The 15,886-nt window shown below is 40.5% G+C and overlaps 1 protein-coding gene across 1 annotated transcript; it reads right to left on the bottom strand.

The window, feature by feature from the left end:
* Nucleotides 1-366: 366 nt before the first annotated feature.
* LOC103698888 (NAC domain-containing protein 53-like) lies at nt 367-14,905 on the bottom strand. The gene is made up of 5 exons (XM_008780940.4): nt 14,213-14,905; nt 13,893-14,093; nt 1,611-2,399; nt 1,364-1,505; nt 367-1,012 (listed from the first exon to the last, which is right to left on the bottom strand). The coding sequence occupies exons 1-5, from the start codon at nt 14,714-14,716 to the stop codon at nt 582-584; spliced, it is 2,067 nt and encodes a 688-aa protein (XP_008779162.2). The 5' UTR covers nt 14,717-14,905; the 3' UTR covers nt 367-581.
* Nucleotides 14,906-15,886: the final 981 nt, after the last annotated feature.

Raw genomic sequence — 15,886 nt, 5'->3', positions numbered from 1 at the left:
CTAAACTTATGGAAACAGGTCTTGGATTACCAGAGTGATGCAAAAGTTGGCAAAGCTTTGGCAGAACAGACTTTGGACAGAAAATGCTGTTAATCCTGGCATATCCAACTGCTGGAGCAATTCACCAAATCAAAGTTGCATCATAGGGTCAAAACAAAAGTCACCATTTTCCCCTAGGTACATATTTGGTGTTTAACAGCATTAATTCTCACAACCACAATCAAAAGCACCCGAGTAAATTTTTCGCATCAACAATTTTCAACATTAAAAACATGCTAAACATGCAGATCCTCGTCAAGGCAAGTCTTAAGTTTCATAATGTGCGGTCTAGCATGACAGTATCTGAAATTGCAGAAAGAGTAAGAATAAAAAAACCGTGCGCATCATATTACAAACGATTCATTGTCCCAAGTGAACGTATATCTGTCAGTCCGTGCACCCTTCAGTTGAAAAAAGCCACAAATAAATATCATAATATGCAATACATATGGTCCAACATTTTAAGGTCCTTTTCTTCCTCGAGTTTTAAATGTGTTCAAATCACTTGGTCAAAAGAGTATCTATTGAACAGACAAACAAGCTTACTTGCTATAAATACACAATCCCATTTTATAGCTTATTGTAAGAAGTAATGCCGATAGGAAGAAAAGATAGAAGCCACCACGTAGCATCATTGACACTGGTCCACCCTGCATCTTTGAAATTGAATCAAGAAGTATAGATTTTCTAACTTCATTACCAGCCAGTCCGTAAGAAAGGAGGAAGCCCACATCTCCGTTCTTCTGCAAGGACCAGTGTTCTGTGCTGCCTGTCACAGTTAAACCACGTATTTGGATCATCCCAGCAGTGACATGTATCGAGCTGGCTGAGTTGGTTGTGGAGATTTGTCCAGCACGTTTCTCTGACCCAGCAGGATATTCTGCAGCAATAGCAGGGGGGGCCGAGATTGAGCCCAACATGTTCACAAGACGTTTTGTGATAGTATTATCATTGCTCTCATTCCCCTGTACATCTGCACCACAAAATTTAAGACCTTGCATTCAGAACAAATATCATGTATGCCCAAAAGAAGGCCAGTCCATGAGAAAATCTTCGAAATAAGTGCCTGGACCATCTAGACTGTATGCAACTTGATCATCACCAAAATTTCATTCTGCTCTTGCAAACCCAAACTAAATAGTCTCAGAGGCTATCCTTTATAAGGAAAAACAGTTGTGATTTGCAAACAAAGAAATTTTGAGCGATCCATACGGTAATCAGACTTTAACCAGGTCCAGACTTTTACAGAAACAGCTTAGAGAGTCGCAATGCAAAAGGTGTATTTAATTTCCTAGGAGAAAATATTTGATCTCAAAAACCATACCTGGCACGATGTTAACATCAGTTTTACTATAAAACTGATTAATACCATCAGGTAAGCTAATGGAGGATGATGCGCGACTTGTAACATTTGGTTCTGGTGCCTGTGGGTTATCCTTGTTTTGTTGAGCATTGATGCCATCAAACTGCAAGCAAGAATCATATGATATGTTACCTCATCTATACAATCAATAAATACACGCTTGATTGAAGGATAGAGCAACTTCATTTGAGGTTCTAATGGGGCATACCTCTGGAGTGAGGTTGAACTGGTCCAAGATACAAGAATTCATACACCCCGACTTTTCTAAGGAACCTGCAGTATCAACATGTAAATTATCATCTGTGGCATCAAAGTACCCCATTAACTTATCCACCGCATCAAACCCAGATGGATCAGTGATAGGCGAGTACAGGAGTTGATTCAGTTCTGGAAAATTATCCTGGCTAAATCCTAGGTCATTGCTAGGTGCATCATAAAACATCGTGTTTTCCTCAGCCAATTGACTTGAAGGACAATCACCAGCTACAGGATTTGTGAGATCAATTGATTGCAGATTATAATTATCCTGAACTGTCGGGGACATCTGAACCAGTTCCGGCCTGTCTGTGTTTTCATTCACGGTGTCGAAAAATTCCTCCACATCAAGGATTTCTTCTAAATTGATGGTATCATCTACTCCATCCACAGATTTCCAATCATTACAAGTCCTTAAAGGGCAAACTACAGAGTCTTCACTAGGAGGATCTTCTGGATTTACAGTATCAGCAAGATCATTAAGCTCCACATATCCATCATTTTGGCTCGGAGGAGTGTGAGACCTATCTGTCATGCCAATATTGTCGCCCATGTCATTAATAAGCACTGGGCTGTTCTGCAGCCAAGGTTCTTCAATGCATTCCACAATCGGGTCTTTTAGCATCTGCTGATTCTGCTCCAGTACAACCGAAGGATCTTCTTGATGGCTGCTACCATCCTGCCCATCAGGAACCACCATAAAACCAGCAGCATTTGCTTGTTGATTGTCTGTGTATTGGTTCTGAAAACATTTAAAGATGTTCAAATGCAGATCTCAGTCAACAGCATAATAACGATGGTGAAAAATATCGATGCAATGTCACCCGACAATGTACGTTAAAAAGATCAAACAAAGGATTGTAGATACATCGGTTAAAGACTTTGAAACTTATGGTTTGTTTATTTTAAAATGGCCAATTCATGAAATAGTAACAGCCTGCAATAAGAGTAAATACATGTACAAAATTTAAAATATTGCCCTGCAGGTTGCTGATGTAGACTGCAAATTTGATAGAAATAGACTTGCTTGTTCTCATTAAGCAAAATTCAACCATGAACCAAACAAACCTTCAAATTTCACACTAACAGTTAAACTTATATTAAAAGAAAATTATAAATGATGAATGAAAAAAATACAATATTGGATTTACAATTGTGATAATCATAGGCCTTAAAGTAGGTCTTAAGAGAAACTTTGCATTACCCATCATTGGATGTTTGCACATTCAGAGAATAATGTCTTTTATGATCCCAATTTTTTCGCAAAAAACAAACAAGGGAAGCACTAATACTTTAAATTACATGTCATGTCCGTATCAGATATCAATACTCACTGGATACTTCTTGAGTATGTGTCCAATAATCGTGTTATATATCTTATTTGTCAAAATTAGAAAAAAAAACTTGGGACACTTTTCAAATACACTTGAGATCAAGGTTCGCCGTACCAGTACCGATAGGCGTACCGGTCGCCTACCGGACCGGTACAGTTTCGGTTCGTACCAGTTTAAACTAGTACCGAACCGGAACACTCTTCGCCGCCGAAGCCGGAGAAGAAGAAGAGAACAAGAGAGCAAGCGGGGGAGGGAGGGAGGAGAGGTCGCTCGCGGAGGGCCACGAGGGGGCTGGCGGAGGTTGGGGGGCGGCGAAGGCCGGGGGGCGGGGGGACGGGGAAGCCCGCAGGGGTGTGGCGGAGGCCGAGGCCACGAAAAAAATATAGAATTTTTAAGTGAAGTCGGCAAATCGAAAAAACAAGGGACGCGGCCGCGGCCTTGGCCTCCACCGGTCCCCTGCGGGCTCCCCTCCCCCCCCCCACGCGGGCTCCGCCGCCCCCTCAGCCTTCGCCGACCCCTCACAGCCCTCTGTGGGCAGCGAAGACCTCTCCTTCCTCCCTCTCTTCCCCACTCTCTCTCCCCTTCTCTTCGTCTTCCCCAGCTCCGGCTGGGTTCGGCCCGTCCCAGTTTCCACGGCTCCGACGTACCGGTTACATGCCAGACCGGTCCGATACAGCCCGAACCGGCCAGTACAGGCCGGCTCGTCAGACCATGCTTGAGATACTTCTCTAATACCCCAAAATTTGAGGTCAAGGAAGGATCTTTTCTTTCTACATTTAATGGTGATCCTTCAACAATAAATGGTCAATATTGGAGTTTATCATGTTAATGTTAAAATATAAGTATGGATTGGGTCTACGGATTTGAACGATCACTAAATGGCGAGCTTGCAAAAATCGATGTTATCATATAATGGTAAAACCATGGTCTGCCGTACCGGTCCGTACCGGCCGGTACGGGCCGGTACGTACCGGTCTGGCCTGGGACCGGTACCGAATCAGCGTGAAATCCGGTACCGACAATTTATTGTTGAAGAACCGGTACGGGACCGGTTCGGACCGGTACGCCACCGGTTCGGACCGATACGGGACCGATTTCGTACCGGTCCGGGACGCCACCGATACGCCGACCGGTACCAGTACGGCGGACCTTGGGTAAGACTATGCAATTTTGATGACTTATATATGTGTATATATATGTAGAATACGAATGTACTCATTGATGCATCTTGCTCATATCATATCCTATATCCATATCCATGTCCATGCTTCATAGCTTAGTCCATAAGCTTCTCCTACACCCCCATCTAAAGAAAGGATTTTTGTATTTTAACCTAAAGCAAGCAACTAGAAAGTATGGATACTTAAATATTCATACCATGTTCATATCTAATACGTATTAGATACCAATACTTTGTCAAATACTTCTAGGATACATGTCAGACCATATTTTATGTATCTTAGTTTTACTTTTTTTAAAAAAAGATTTTGGATAGTTTTCAAATACCCCCAAGATACTTCCTCAATCCCTTGAAAGGTGAGGGGCAAGGCTTTTCTTTTTTTCCTTTTATTTTTTGATGAATGTTGACCTTTCATTGATGAATGGTTATTTTGGAATTTGTAATGTTGATACTATCATATGAAGAATGGATTATGGTTTAATGATTTTAATGATGAGTAAATCTAGTTTGTATATATTAGCAGCAATGTTGTTGTATGAAGTATAGAAAGCTATATGATAACTTAATGTGCATTATATGCATATTCATTCATTGTCATATCGTGGCCATATCATATCCTACTTATTCAATATTTGTCATATTGATGAATTTATATCATGTTGTATTCACCTGTATGGCTGTATCCATGTTTCTTTGTTTCACAAGCTAATATACATAATCTCATAAGGAATTCCATACAAGTATGTTTCATCAAAATCTTCATGGACTACTTGGATTATTGGTTAACTAGTTTTTGTAAGATGTCTCTTATAATCCACATATAGTTGCTACTAAAAAAACCTCAATAGTTGACACAAAGGAAAAAAGAGAAGGATTTTTGGCCTTGTGACCAGGTGAATCTATGGTATTCAAATCCAAATCATTCATGATTAGGGCGGTCAATGCGCAAGTCATAATGGCCCAAAGACCTGATCGGAAACAAATTAGGCTCGAGCTCAACTTTTATGGTTGCCAACTAGGCTCAGCTAGGGGTGTGTTCGGATTGGGCCGGTTTAAGGATATTTTTGAAACTGACCTGAATCAGTTTCTTAAAAACCAAAACCAAAACCAAAACTGAACCGATCTCATAGGAAAATCGGTTCAAACCAACTCAAAAAAAAAATCGATTTGTTCCATTCAGGTTATCAGGTTGAATAGAGCTCCGTTAAAACTCTATTCTATAGCTAGAAAAGAAAATTTATTGACCATGAAACAAATATTCTCCAATGGACCTAAGGCTTGCTGATGGGCAATGCTTGGAACATGGAGACTGCCTTCAATGGCTTGATCACACCGCCAACATCGATCACCGGCCCGATCCACTGGGCGGGCAACTAGAACGCACCAAAGAACAAAATCCAACCCAAATTTACAAAGGAAATGCATCATCAGAAAAGTCAAAAAATCCTAACAGATTACATAAGAAAAAGAAATCAACCAATCAAACAAACAAATTGAATAATCAGAGAACCAAAGGCCCAAATCAAACATCATCTTTGAGCATATCAAGCAACATGGTCTTCCCGACATTATCGAGCCTAAGGAGCAAGATCTTGGCCTCCTACTAGAGCTCAAGTGAGGTGAGCATGCCGTAAAACCAATATATGAGGAACATAGCTACCGGAGCCTCGATTCACCCCCGACAAGATCAGATCGGTCAAGATCTTGCTGTAATTTGGCTGTAGGAGATTGAATCCATAGGCCTCTAGCTGTGCTTCTTCCCAAAGACGATATAATTCACGGACCATTGAGGTATAGTAGTCTTTAGGGTAGGAGGACCGGATCATCCGGGACATGACATGGGACAAGCCAAGGTGGTGTAGAAAGTCGAATTACTAGAGGAGAAGCTCCCCATAATCCCAACACCAACGATGATCACATCGAACCCATCTCCCCAGACCTCCATCGCTCCTGCTCGTTGCTCTTTAAACCAAAGGGACAAACAGCTAAGGTAGAGGAAAGAGCACGACCATGAAGCCATGAAGGGCAAAAGGGGGCGGCTAGGCTTGAAAGGGGCGAGTAGGGTTTTTTTTTGAAGGAGGGACGAATAGGGTTGAAATGAACTAAACCACAACATATAAATATCAAGGGTTGAAATGAACTGAGCTGCAACATATAAATATCAAGGGTTTGATGATTGATGGCCATTCATACTTGATCAGAGGGATAGGATCTAAAAGGGCTCAAGGGTGCTGGTTCCATTGTCCCACATGGACTATTTACACAAAACTTCCTTTAAAACAAAATCCTCACGAAGAAGGGCAACCCAAACAGGTTATGCGGTTGAGCCAGGTCGGATTGGCTTAGGTGTTTGGGCGCAATTAGTGATACATCGGGTTAGATAACTTATTTTTAGTTGTGTAAGATACATACGGGTCGGTTCGATTTAAGCCTTTTTTTTTGAAATTTGAACCGAAATTGAAATGGTCTTTTTTGGTTTTAAACAATTTCAAACCGAAACCAAACTGAATATGGGAAAATCCGATCCAAACCAAATTGAAAAGATCGGTTTGGGTCGAGTTTGTGGTTCAACCGATTTTTTACACACACCTAAGCTCAACTTTTCGGGTTACATGCCTGGCTCGAACTTGAAAATTAAGGGCCGATCAATTTTCTTGCCAAGCCCGAGCTACGTAAATGGTAAGAAAATTTAATGGGCCCGATTCTAAGTCCAGCCTGGCCTAAAAGCATATACTGTGTCGAGTCGGGCTTGAGCCCAACACCTCCGACCCAAAAACATATACTATCTTAGGCCAAGATCGGTCTTGAGGTTCAAATATCAGGCTTTCTTCAGGACTAGGCTCAGCCTAACCTAACCCATTGACACCCCTATGCATGATAAATAAACTTCAAGAAGGAGATGGTTCGGTTCTCTAACTTCATAAGCTAACAAAAATTTGAATCAACTTTATCAAAACTTTGGCTCTTTTTTTTTTGAAGATAGGTTGCTTGACAAAGTTCTAAATCATTTCATCAAGACTTTTGGTTCCTTTTCTCACTATTATAAGGATAGTTTCATTATCTATGAAAGTCACATGGTTCATGCCAGCACCAATCAGGAGATCAAATTCGTCAGAAGTTTAGAAAACTCAGAGTTCATAGATAAAAGGAATCAACCGGGTTCCAATGTTAGCTAATCGGTCAAAAAGCTAAGTAGTCTATGTCAAGGTATGCTATGCTGGTATAGAGACCTCTACCGGTTGCCCGATGGTGCAGTACAATACCATGCCATTTCATTTCTGGTTCGTACCAATATAGCCAAATCCAATGAGGGGGAGAGGGAGAGGGAGGGAGGGAGAAGCAGGAAGGGAGGGGGGAGGGAGAGGTAGGAAGGGAGGGAGAGAGAGGGTTGTCGAGCCCCCTCTCCTTCGGCCGCACGAAAATAGGGGCGAAGCCCTTGTTTCATTGAAGAGAAAAAGGGAGGGAAGTAGAGAGAGAGGAAGTAGAGAAAGGGAGAGGCCGAGAGAGGGAGAGAAAGACGGCTTTCAAGCCCCCTTTCCTCCAGCCGTGAGATAATAGGGGCGGTTCCTCCCTCTGTCTCTCTTTTCCTCTCCTCGCTCTCTCATGTTTCGCCGGATTTCACAAACCGAGAGGCAAAACCGTGCCGGTCCACACCCGGTACGACTCAGTGCACCCCAAACCACGATTCAGGATGGTACAACATTCCTTGGTCTACTTGGATTGAGGACTAATTCTACAACTTTAGACATCTCATAGCCAAACCCTACATCTCATCAAACAATTTAAAAGTGCCTATCGTATTAATGATAAATAGAATATGCTTCCACACAATACACCTAATCTGTCATGTTTGCTTTGATCAAATAGCCTCAGTCCTAGGAATATCATGCAAGCTTCTGTCAACAAAGAACTCTTAGCCTCAGTGAGCCAATAAACAACAAAAAGGGCATCTTAAATCATTACTTATAACACCTACAATTCCAACTTGGACATAGCAACTCCTGTTACATCCATGATTGTTAATTCTAGTTATACCTATTAAAACATAAATTATACTTAAATAATGCTTCAACTATGAGAAACCTTCTCTTTCAAATTTGATGGGGTTTTGAGGACTATCACGCTTTTCTCGTGGAATAGGATTGAACCATCCCACCCCGTCTTGATACTTGGGATAGGGGATATCCCAGGACATGCCGATTGAGATGCTAAGATGATGACAGGATAGCCTCATCTCGACACCTGGGACAGTACCCCATCCCAATGTCCTACAAGATGTCCCACTGAGATTTAAAATCATATGTAGTACTCAGAGTCACATTGTTGATTGTCATGCATGGTTATGATAATAGTAGCATGAGGAAACTATTTATGGGGTTTTAATAGCAGCCAAGGTATGTGAGCAACTAGGGTAACCCCAAACCACATATATAGGCACATATTTGGATAGTATTTAGAAATATTAAAAAATAAATTAGGTTCATATCTTTATACAAAGAAAGGAACTAAAACTTAGGGGAAAAATAAAAATAACTATACACTTCCACACTAATTAGACAGCCTACTACAGTTTAGCATGGCATGTAAATCTTGAGAGAACAAAAGATCAATATCCCCCAACAATCTATGCTCAATTTTCAAGTATACTAATGCAACAAAAAAAAGTCTGGTAAATATTAGATTAAGAATAGAGAGGAGGCCTGAGCCATAAATATAGGTTGTTTGGGCCCATATACGCACCTAGCTAGAAATGGCAATGGGTTGGGTATAGGTCAAGTAGGCTATTACCTATACCTGTTTGAGTGGAGCAACCAGGGCAAAAAATGGGGAAGAGATTTGTGAAGAGTTATATATATTCAGGTTGGATTTAAGCGGACTTTACCATTACCCGCACTTACCCCAGATCTACTGCGGATTTTAGAATCAAGATCCTTCCCCACCACTGACTTTAAACAAGTCAGATAAAACTTTCCTCATTAGGATTGGGTTAGGTCGGCTACCCGATGGGACGGAGCAAATTACCACCCCTACACCTAACAACATGCCATGCAACTTAACCATAAATGAGAACTATTTAAGCATATTATCATACCCATGTAGCAATCTTTTGACAAGTATAAATAAGGTTCAAAAACCCAATTCAGATTTGGTTGTGCCTATAAAGTTTTGATACTTTCAGCATGTTCAACTAGAGCTTTAAGGTTTTAGCTAGGGGTGGCAATTTACTCCCGACCCGACCCAACTCTAATGGGGCAGGTTTTACCCGACCTACAACAGATCCAGGACGAGTACGGATAATGGTAAAACCCACCTTGAACCCGCCCCAGATTTATATAACTCTTCACAAATCCCCTCTTCGAGGCAAAAAAAAAAAAATAGATTTGCATGCAAAAGAGCAAAGATTTTTGTAGCTTTACCCTACCTAATTCATCCAACCTGCCTATCTAACTCTACTCGCCCCGATACTCTATTTACCCCACCCCAAGACTCTACCTACCCTGCGCCATCCCAAGATAAATATGGAGCAAATATGGATAATGGCCTACCCAATGTTAGGCGAACCATCCTGAACTGTCCAGTTCGGAGTGTACTGAATCGAACAAACGAAAAACCGAAACAAGTCGCTCTATCGATTCAGAAATGTTGGATTAAGTATTTGGAAAAAAGTCCACCATTCAAATAAGACCCATTGATTAAAACAAATTGTTTAAAATGCCTCTACTCCCTCGATCTCGATCATTCGAGAAACCCACAGATCGCCTCTCACCCCTGCTCCCCCCGGGCTCCATTGTGATTCAATAGAAGCCCCCCAACCTCGGCTCTCAGAGTGCCTCCCCATCCCAACTCTCGCGCTCAAAGCAACTTCCCACCCCCTTCCCGCACTCGAAGCACCTTCCCACCCCCTTCTCGCGCTCGGAGGACCTCCCCCTTACCCACGGCATCACCAATTAGGGTCCTCTCTTTCAGTTTCCCCTCCCACTCTCTTCCTCCCTCCTTCCTTCCCTGCCTCTCCCTCCCTCTCTCTCCCCCCTCCCTGCTAGGGTTAGGGTTAGGGTTTAACCCTCCCTTCCTTTCTCCCCTCCTCCCTCCCTCCCTCTCCCTCTTCCCTCCTCTCTCTTCCTATCTCCTTTTCTCCCTCTCCCCCATCTTCTTGTTTTCGGTTCACCCCGAAATGGCACAATACCGATCCGTATCGTGCCAAATCGGTTGCAGGCCGATACACCCTCTGGTAGCAATCTAGGTAACCTTGAGCCTATCCGACCCGTTGCCATCCCTAGTTTTAGCAAAACAAATGTAAAAAAAATTAAAAATATTCAAAAAAAACTATATAGCATAAGATTTTAAAATTTTCTGTATTGTTTGGAATAATTAGATGTATGATTTCAATCTTTCCAGCTGAAAATATAAAATTAGAGAATAAAATTATATCAGATTCCTGTAAAGTACTAAAAATAACGTTAGACATCTATTTGAACTATGATATTTAATTTAATTGTTAATAATCTAATACTTAACTGTGTAAGTATCAAAACAGTGAAAGTTGCAAGCATAAAAATACATAAAAATATGAAATCACATGACAATTACCCTCATATCGAATACAAGATATCAACATAATCATAGAACTATGATCTAGAAATGTTGAAAATAGTGCCATCATTATATATAACTCATCTAATGCGTATGCATGATTTGAGCTGAGATCTCGTTATTCCAATGTCAAATCTTGTGAATGCCCTACAGGGAGAGAAGTCAATCTACTCAGCATAGACTCAAACTATAATCTACAAATATTGAAAATTATGTTATAACTATATGTAACTCACCCAGCGATACATATGATTTGAGCTAACTCGTTACTCGAAACTCAAATCTTGTGAATGCTCCCTAGTGAGGAAGCCAATCTACTCGGTATTGACTCCTCTGTTTTCATCATGAAATCTCATAAATCTCAAGGAAATGATCTTTTCCTTGATCGCTTCGAATTGAACTCCTTATAAATTCCAATGTTCTCAAAACTACAAAAAAATCTGTCTAATCTGAAAGAAAAAGAAAATACAAGCTAGCTCAAATAAAAACCAAAGAATTACAAAAAATATTTGATCTGATACAAAGCAACAATCTTACACTGTTACTGTGTACCCATTTAGGCCTCGTTTGGGGGAGCTTTTGAAGGGCCAAAAAGCACTTTCTGGCCCTCCAAAAGTACTTTTAGATAAAAAATGGTGTTTGGTAAAATTTTTGGGAAGCTGTTTCAACTTTTTCGGAAGGTTGAAAACAGCTTTTTGGCAGAAGCTCCATTTTGGAGCTTTCCGAAAACGTTGTTTTGAGCTTTATCGGAAAGCTCTATTTTTGACCAAAATACCTCCATTAAAAAAAAATCTTCCCAAAATCCTCATCTCACCGCTTGTTGCTCTCCCACCCACCCTCCATCCCTCCCCCCTGCCGCCGCACCCCCTCCCTCTCCCCCGCCGCACCATGGGGAGGTGCCAAAAAAGAGGAAGACGGGCTAGTCTTCCCCTTCCCGCAGCCTCCGCTGGCCACGATGTACCCGTCACGGATGGGGAAGTGCCGAAGAAGGAGGTCCCCACGGTGGGGAGGTGCCGAAGAAGAGGAAGAAGGGGGCGCCCTCCCCCTTCCTGCGGTCGTCGCCGGTCACGACCCGCCCCCCTCCCGCGTCCGCCACGGCCCGACCCCTTTTCGGCGCCATCAGCCTCGCGGGAAGAGAGCACTTCCCAGGAGGCCAGCCGCGGTCGCCGAGATTGCCGTAGGCCCCGCCGGCCACGGCCCGGCCCCCTCCCGCGGCCGCCGCGGCCTGGCCCCCTTCCGGCGCCACCGGCCGCGCAGGAGGAGAAGAAAGGAGAAGGGGGGAGAGGAAGGAAAGAGAAGAAGAGAAGAAAAAAAGAAAAGACAAGGAAAAGGAAAAAAAGAAGAAAAGGGTAGAAAAAAAGAGAAGAAAAGAAAAAAAGAAAAGAAAAGAAAAGAAAAGAATAAATAAATAAATAAATGCATAAATAAATATTTATATAAATGAATGAATGAATGAATAAATAAATAAGATAATAAATAAATATATTTCAATGAATAAAATAATAAATAAATAAATGCATAAATAAACATATATACGAATGAACGTATAAATAAATAAATAAATAAATAAATAATGAGCGAGTGGCAAATAATCTGATCTTTATGATATTGATAGGTACAATGAATTTGTCACCATTGCAAATAGTTAAGTAAAGAGATAATTTGTTAAAGAAATAAATGATCATTAAAAAGGTAAAAAATTAATTTACACTAATAATTATAATATTTTATACATTTATTGTTGTATTATACTATAAATATAATATTATATTACATTATATCATAATACATTAATATGTTATATTAAATAATTTAATATTATGTTATATTATGAGAAATTAGTTTATACTAATAATTATATTATTTTATACCTTTATTATTGTATTATACTATAAATATTATTTTATATTACATTATATCATAATACATTAATATGTTATTTTCAATAATTTAATATTATGTTATATTATGAAAAATTAATTTATACTAATAATTATAATATTTTATACCTTTATTATTGTATTATACTATAAATATAATATATATTATATTATATCATAATACATTAATATGTTATGTTAAATAATTTAATATTATGTTATATTATGAAAAATTAATTTACTCTAATAATTATATTACTATTATGCTATGCTATGCAATATCATATTACTATATTATAATAATATTATTTTACATTACAGTAATATTATACTATATCGTATATTATATATTAATACATATTATATTTTATTATGCTCTGTTGTATAATACTAGCAATGTCGTTCATGGTCATTTTGTCATACAAAAGTATTTTCTCAATTTATTTACCAAACACATGTTAAAGTGCCACAGCACTTTAGAAATATAGTTACAAACAGGGCCTTATTAATTGGGTCATCAAATTTTCACAAAAGCTATAAGAGTGAAACCAAGGAAAATATCTTTGAATTCTCCAGGAAAGAATCGAGGATACTCAAGGCAATCCAGCACGGACCATAAAAAGGAGGGAAGGCTAGGGGAGGACGGGTCGTTGGGTAGGGGGAGAGTCACTACAGACCAGCATGCATAGTATGGCTCGAAGAGAAAACCAATACATAGAAATACAACCCACATAAATAATAAAGTGTTATGCATTGTTGTACCATGCTGATAACCTATGAGCATGATGTGTATCATAGAATTATGGTTTATTGCTTTGTTCCTTGACCTAGGTAACACTACCATAAGTTTTTCAAATGGGGAACAAGAAAATAAGCTAACAACCCGAAGATGTATTTGCTAAAAGCAAAATAAAAAAATTAACTATTAGTCTCAGAAGTTTCACAGGAAATTACATCCCGATGGATGAAGAAAAGGCAGCAAAGATAAAGCAATACGACATTCAATGCATGCTGCACCTACTCTCCAGAAAAAATTTTCTTTTCTTGGACTTATTTCAGGTTAAACAGGAAATACGTATATGCAATAGGAAATTTATAGGTGACTACAATTAGTACCATTTTTCCTGTTATAACGTGCATATCTTAGATTGCTAAAGGTATATGGAAACATGTTTAAAGAATAACACAATCCAGGATCATTCAAATTTCAAAACATAAACAATGAAGTACTTTTTATGCAGAGAATTTACCCGCACAAAATCATTGATATGCAAGGATTCCTGTTCCTGCTCCCTAGCATCATTAAAATCATCATCGCCATCCTCTCTCAGCATGATCATATTATCATCCTCCTCCTCCCATTCCTCCTCATTAAACGGCGCCCCATACTGAGCCCCGTTCTGCGGCCCTGGGCCGTTCTTCTTGAAAATCCTGCATACAACATATGTATCCTTCCCCAAAGAAAACCCAAATTCAATTCAACAACAAGATCGAATGAACATGACATCTTAAACCAAAAAAAATAAAAAATACGAAGAAATCCCATCTTCCATCCTACTATCTTCTATACCTGAAGAATCCCAGTGCCAGCGAGTTCCTGGTCCTCGAGCCGGTATTCATGCATCACCCAGTTGCTCCTCTCGCCACGGGGTGCCCGGCCGGCGTGGTAGACGAGGGTCTTCTTCATGCCGATGACGCGGTTATTGTGGCGGACGGGGCGATCCTTGCCGGTGGTCTTCCAGTATCCCTGGGCCGTGGAGCGATTCATCCGGGAGCGGTTGGAGTACTTGCGATCGACGGGGGTAAAGAAGTACCACTCCAGGTCCCGGCTAACGATCCGGGACCGGGGCGGGAGGTCCCAGGGCTCGCACTTGTAGAGATCAATCTCCGCGATGGCATCGACGCGGAGGGATTTGCGGGCGACCTTGCGCTTGAGGTAGTATCTGACGAGCTCCTCGTCGGTGGGGTGGAACCGAAATCCTGGCGCGAGCTGGGTCGCGGTGGCGGCAGGAGCAGAGGGCGGGGGCGGATTGGAGGACGATGCGCCGGCGTTCATCGGAAACTTGGGGGTCATCGCCGTCGAACTATCGGAGAGAAGATAGGGATCCGAAGAGGGTCTCGATCAGAGATCGAATTCTTCTTCACACATTTCTAGGAATTTTAGGGATCGTTTCGGTACGGAGAGAAGGGGATGACGAGGGTTTGGAGGGGTAGAAGAAATGAAGTCTTAAGACCTGGAAATGAAAACCTTGGGCGCTTGGGGCACTGCCGTTCCTATTTAACCTTCCGAGGCCGGGTTTTAAAGATTTTTAATCCTTGGTTGTTTCGGTGATACAATAGTCCGTATATAATTTTCTATGAAGGATCGGGATCTGCCGTTCATGTTACCTATGTGAAGTCATCGCATCCACTCATGTACAGATGGACGGTATATAGTAGCAGTTTGCTTAAAAGTCTTTGTGCATGCGGGAGACCCATGTTAATTTCGATACGGTGGATTTGAGGAGTGAACCTGTGATAATTCTGACCATTAATTCAGTCATCTCATCCGCTCATGTACAGATGGACGGTGTATAATAGTAGTTTGCTTAGAAGTGTGTGTGCATGCGGAAGACCCATGTTAATTTCGATACGGTGGATTTGAGCGATGAACGTGTGATAATTTTGACCATGCTTTCTTTCCACGAACAAGGAGAAAGATGTATTAGGTAATCTATCCCACAATCAAGAGTATTGGATAAGTAGAGAGGATTGGCAAGATGTGCAACATAATAAAATAAAATATTTTTCCGTTTATACATGCAAGATGCATAAGATAATAGTAAAAAAAAAGGAAATATTTTTTTTAAAAATATGATTTTATTATAAAATATGTTTTATGAAAAATGGGGGGTTATGTTTTCATAAAACTTATTTTTAAGATTTTTATGACAAGTTTTTGACAAATCTAATTTCATGAAAACAACTAACTATTTAATAAATTTATTTATTTTTATTTATATAAATCTGTTTTCATAAAAATTAGCAACCAAAATGTCTTTGTTTGCTGAGAATGTTTTGTAGTGAAAGAAAGTCACTTGCACGAACGATCCCACCATGTTTGCCTCCACCGAAGTGTGGACCTAAGTACTGTATTTGTTAATTGACTTTGTCCAAAAAATAAGGTGTTAAAGTAACTTTGGCCGGGGTAAGGAGCTTCTAGGATCGCTGAAGTCTTCCCTCCTTAAACTTCATACTTTCACCT

The sequence above is a fragment of the Phoenix dactylifera genome, chromosome 18, assembly GCF_009389715.1.
Source record: "Phoenix dactylifera cultivar Barhee BC4 chromosome 18, palm_55x_up_171113_PBpolish2nd_filt_p, whole genome shotgun sequence".
Classification (NCBI taxonomy): Eukaryota; Viridiplantae; Streptophyta; class Magnoliopsida; order Arecales; family Arecaceae; genus Phoenix; species Phoenix dactylifera.
Note: the sequence above shows the minus strand (reverse complement) of the source record. Positions and strands in the feature narration are given on the sequence as shown.